At 35.0% G+C, this 5,610-nt stretch overlaps 1 protein-coding gene across 1 annotated transcript; it reads right to left on the bottom strand.

Annotated features, from left to right (window-relative positions):
- Positions 1-1,834: 1,834 nt before the first annotated feature.
- Positions 1,835-4,145, bottom strand: LOC123536526 (monocarboxylate transporter 12-like). Its single transcript, XM_045319742.2, has one exon. The coding sequence runs from the start codon at positions 3,985-3,987 to the stop codon at positions 2,521-2,523; it is 1,467 nt and encodes a 488-aa protein (XP_045175677.1). The 5' UTR covers positions 3,988-4,145; the 3' UTR covers positions 1,835-2,520.
- Between the last annotated feature and the right edge of the window lie 1,465 nt (positions 4,146-5,610).

Raw genomic sequence — 5,610 nt, 5'->3', positions numbered from 1 at the left:
ACAACGCCTGGCTTCCTTCTTTTTTAAAACCATATAAGGAAATGTACTTTCGAATTAAACTTTTAAAGTCGTTACTAACTTTTAATAACAGTTCTTAACCGATAAGCGGGACAGCTTTACCTAACAATTAAAAAATCAATAAAACGGGGCAGATTGTCGATTTTCCTCTAAAATTTTTGTTGTTGTGTATCACGGGGGCAAAAACGATAATTAAAAAGCTTTGGGCATTTTTTTGACTGGACAATTTTTATATTTACGGCGGGGGTTTACCAGCTAACGCAAGACCCACGCGGTTAGCTTCCTTTCGTTCATGCTTGGGGGGGGTTTTTACCTAACGTGAACTTGAATGCGCTTAATCAAGTTAAAATGTATAAAATTCCTTCTAGGGGCCTCTTATAAATAATAAGATCATCTTGTAAATTTTTTGGTTTCAAAGTGTTTTTAAAAATTCCATCAGTGTGTGGAACCCCCGGAACGGACACAGGACAAAACCATTTTACTTTATTTACATTCCCTAACCCCCGTTTTAAAAAGTCCCCGGGGGCGTTCATTTTGCACCAAGGGTTTTCGTTTTTTTCCATATCAAAATAAAAAAAAAGGGACTAAAATTTGAAAAAGAACTAGTTGTTTTTTTTGCCAAAAAAATTAAAGTCCCCTATTCCAAGTATGTACCAAAATAAGTTTTTAAATTTTCAAAAAAAAAATCCGTTACCCTTTTTATTGGTAAAACGGCAATTAAGAAAAACGGCTATACCAAATTTACCCGGGCCATCAATGTCCACAGTAGTGTACCTTCGATGCGTCCATTTGTTGCGTAATTTGAGGGTCCAAAGGGGTTTGTATTCCCCATTGACCCCGCATTCGAAGGTAACACGTATGTTAACCCTTTTTGCAAATAAGATGTTTGGCAGTTTCAACAAAGCCCCTTTTACATCTCGGGTTAAGTATATGTATACGAGAGCGCGTTTAGCGAGAAGTGCCTCAATTAGGAAAGAAAAAGAGGAGTTTATTTCTAAGGTCAGGAGTATGATTGCAACAGCTTTTCCCGGGCATTGCTCAGTCAAGTGTGACTTACCAAATTTTAAGTGTTCCCTTTCCCCAAGGGGAAAGGAAAAAATTAAATTGAAAAAAAACGGAAAAGTCGAAAATTTTTATAAACTTTTTTAATGTCAAATAAAAGTAATATTTAAGAATATGAATATTTATCTTAAATATCAAAAAGAATAACATATTTTACACTCTAATCATAAAGTTGCTTTTTGTTATAATAAATTCAATTATTTTTAGGTAATCTAGCACATAAAAACATGATAAAAATGATAGCCCAGATTTATAAAGCCATTATAAAAGGGCTGTCTTTGAGTATTTTAAAACTTGTTAATACAGAAACATAATCGTGATGAACATAAAATGTTGTCTCAAAAGAAAATTTACGCACAAGAAAACGGGTCTGTAAATAAAAATTAAAATCTCCGTGATAAATATTTTTCAAAAACAGAGTCGCAATTAAAATACTTTAAATAACTATTATTACTTTGGCCACTTTCAGAAGTTTATTATATCATTTAAAAAACCCACAGTACTTCTAACTGTAACACGTCTTCAAAATCTAACTGTGACTTTTTATCATGCCATCAGTTTTCCCCTTTTTCCCTTAATAATTTATTATAAAAACTAGGTAATAGTTTTTATGATCAACAAATTTTAAATCCCCCAGAGAAAGGAAAAAGACCAATAAAAACAGAAAAAAGTGAAAAAATTACAATTTCAATAAGATAAAACCCTAAAACACTACGCTAGTTAAGTGGGGGAATGATCATACTTTTATACCCAGCACCGGATATTGCTTACCCCTAGGCAACATTGTAATACACAATGAAATTTAAAGGGTGATTAAACATTTGATACAATTCAATTTTATGTTATTTAAAACGAAAAATGTAATTGTGTCCGATTAAGGGAGTAAACTAAACAATAAATGAATAAATGACTCAATTTTCAACGAATAAACACAGGTATTAAGTCGGAATGAACATACAAAAGGATAAGGACTTACATTTTAACTTAATTTATGATATGATTTTTTAAAACAAATTTTATCTTCCATAAATCTGAGTGCCTTGATGAACTAAAATAATTCTTTTTTTCCGAACCTCCTTTCAATATTTTAATCTGAATTCATAAATTAAAGCAGTTATATGTCGAATTTTACCATCAAGATATATGTATATCCTGTATAACTATATGTACAAATATTAAAGCTGGTCGCTTTCTACAAAGTCTATATGAACTGAGATGTATCTATTTAAGGACAAAAAGGACCAACAAAACATTAAAATATATTTTGGAAAAAATATTCATAAGATCCAGAAAAAACCCTTCAATTTATGGGGTACCGTTTTTTGAATTTCCAAATAGGCCTTTTTCTATTTAAGTAATTTTATCCTTCTTTGTTTATATAGACAAAGTTATCGATTTTCCGTTAGGTCGATATTACTAAAGGTTCGTAATGGTTATTTCTCATATTTTAACATATCCACTATGTTTAGCCTTGTATTTCCTGTACAAAACAATTCCAAAAAATGACAGTGAGTAAAATATACTTAGAACAATTGATGTTTGAAACAGTAAATCATAACTCCCCGTTGTGTCGTGTATAAACCCTCCAAAGTAACCTCCTAGAAAATTCCCTACACCTTTCATAACGTTCCATGTCGCAAACGAGGGTGCGTAGTCTTCCGTACCGTAGATTTCGTACATGGCGATGGCAACGTGAGCGTAAATATTTCCGATACATAAGCCGTTCACTAATGATGCGGCAAGGAGTCCGGAATAGGAGTCCACATACACGACAAGGCCATGAGAAAGACCCGTAACTAGAATCCAATAGCCCATATGAGTAGCACTGCTGATTTTGCACGTGATTTTTGACAGCGATCCAATCAGACCTCCAATGAGATTACTAACGCCGATCATCGTGATAAAGAACGAACCTACTTTGCGTTCGAATCCTTTCAGTTCAACAAGATCCACCATGAAACGACTTTCTGCAAGGGCGGTGAAAGCCAGTATCACAGAATTCAGAAGTAATAACCAAAACAACTTCTGTTTAAATAGTGTTAGTTTGAACAAACTCTGTTTGGCCGAAGCAGATGGTTTGTTTAGGTCAGACTTCGAAGAGTGACGCTGATTTAGAACCATTAACATACCGCATGGTACGGCATTTAGACAAATCCCTCCAATCACTAGTAGAGCGCCGTTCCAGTCGTATTTTTCAATGCATATTTCCATAAAATATGACATAGTGAACTGTCCTAAACTTGAGCCTATTGAAACGAATCCGATCACGGCGGTTTTATAGCTGTCAAATATATCCCCGGCAACGACAAACGGCCCCATGTACACGACCCCAAACGAGGCTCCCGACATAATGCCGACAAGAATTATAATCGTTGGTACATTAGCTGCTACTGAACTAACAGCAACACAAATACTCCCGACGAGGCCGCCAATAATAATACAGAAACCATATCCTATTTTAGATACAGGGAAGCTCCAAAGTGCTCCGCCAACTGCCAGTAAAGCCTCGTAGAAGCTTTGATTCAGTACAACTATCGAACGATCTACTTCAAAAACTCGAATCAGTTGCGCATAGAGAACACTAAGACTGTAACCCAAGCCCATTGATATTAAAATTGATACCAAACATGCAAAAACAACAAGAAGTTTCAAAACGAACGGTAATGACGCATTGGTGACCTTTGCAACCACTGGTGATGATACCTGTCTCCCATAACCGCTGTAATCACTGGTAACATTTTTAAAACACGTTTCTTGCCGTTCCTTAGAGCTTGTAGACAGTTCATTCTTATTGTGCAGATATGGCTGGCTTTTTAGTTGACTCTTATACTGATCACTGCTGTCATCATCAAGGCCGTTCAAGTGTTCAAATTCTGGAAACAGTAATCGCCGTTTCTCCTCCGTCATTTTGTCAATTCGAATCCACGAATATTAAATGCGTAACAAGAATAAAAGGAAATCAAATGGCCAGTTTTTCAGCTCTGGCACTAACGAAGGTTTAAACCAGTAATAGTTTATTCATCGCTTAACCTTGCACTGGTTTTTACTAAAACTGCGCGCGCATATTTACGAAATATTACCTTAGCCTTCGTCACTCACCATAAACCGGTTAATGCATTCAACGAAGCGTCTCATCGCTATTTTACCTGTACATTTACATGTTGTATCATTAATATCTACCTGTGAAAAAATGTTATGCGGAATAAGGCGGCATATAGTGACTGTACTGTTTGTCTCTCCGTCTGTCCCATTGGATTCCGATTAATAACTTTAGAATGCTTTGACGTTGGAACCTCAAACCTCAAACTTGGTAGTCCTTTTGGTCATGTTCAACAGACAGCCCTTACTGATTTTGAAGGCGGTTGCTCAAAGGTCAAGGTCGCCTTGACCTTGAACAAATCATTAACTGAAGATTGCTTTGGTCTACAGTCGTCAAACTTCATAGGAAGTTTGTCATTGGTCAGAAGATGAACCCCATTGTTTTGGGGGTCATTAGTTCAAAGGTATAGGTCACAGAAAAGTTGAGGTCATTATCTTCTTAGAGAGTCTGTTCTGTAACAATATTCTTTAAAACAACAATTTATATCATTTTATTCCCAGCACTGGTCACGACAATTACGTGGTGCCCATGCGTATATTTTTTCCCAGCTAATCCAAGGGGACTCCAAGGGGACGAACAATAGTCAAATAAGGTTTATAGAGGCTGACCTGATTTTTCTATTCTCAACATTTTCCAATGACCTCTTGTTAAAAATGTTCATCTATATTTAATTATTCCGCCTCAGTATTTTTTTTAAACCACCCTGCCCCCAGACTGAAATAACGATAGAAAGGTAAGTCATTGCTGACACCGCTTGGGGTAGAAAAATCAAAACGAATGTTTATCATTTCGCGTGCCCGATATTCACGTGCTGATTAAGTCGTTGTAAATATATACAACACGTCTTAACTCAGAGGTTAAGTCACAACTAAACAGTTGAAAAACTGGCCAAAATATGTTCATGTCTTGTTTTACTGTAGTTAATCAAAAATATAAGTATTAGTATTAGTAAAGGTAGTAGAAATAAATCAACACCACTTTCTATTACGAAGAATTATCAGATCTTTTGTAAACACACTCTTAAGTCATGATCTACACGAACGTGCTGCAGTTCAAAAGTAAACTAAGCAAACATTTTCAAATCTGTGACAATATATCAAATAGTAGAGACAGACCCTAAAATTTTCAATGATAGTAATACATTAAATAAAGTCTAGAAACTGATTTCCATGTCCTTGAAATAACCAAAAATGATTTCACAAATGTGAAGTTTATGATAGTTTTGTTAATATCAATAGCAGGTTTTAATTTTTAATTTAAAGTTGTGATCCACAAAGAATGACAACTCTTGCCTTGGGCTAGTACTTATAAGCAGAGATATATGTTAGTTTGCTTCCCTTGCAATTACACAATTGAGTGGAAAATGAAAACTGTTTTAGACACAATATCATACTTTTTTGCACAACAAAAACATTTAGGATTTATTCATT

This window comes from Mercenaria mercenaria, chromosome 17 (genome assembly GCF_021730395.1).
Source record: "Mercenaria mercenaria strain notata chromosome 17, MADL_Memer_1, whole genome shotgun sequence".
NCBI classification, from domain to species: Eukaryota; Metazoa; Mollusca; class Bivalvia; order Venerida; family Veneridae; genus Mercenaria; species Mercenaria mercenaria.
This window is presented reverse-complemented; position numbering and strand designations above follow the sequence as displayed.

Bases quoted from the DNA above. Each gene is read 5' to 3' on its own strand.
- LOC123536526 (XM_045319742.2), bottom strand. From the start codon at position 3,987: ATGACGGAGGAGAAACGGCGATTACTGTTTCCAGAATTTGAACACTTG.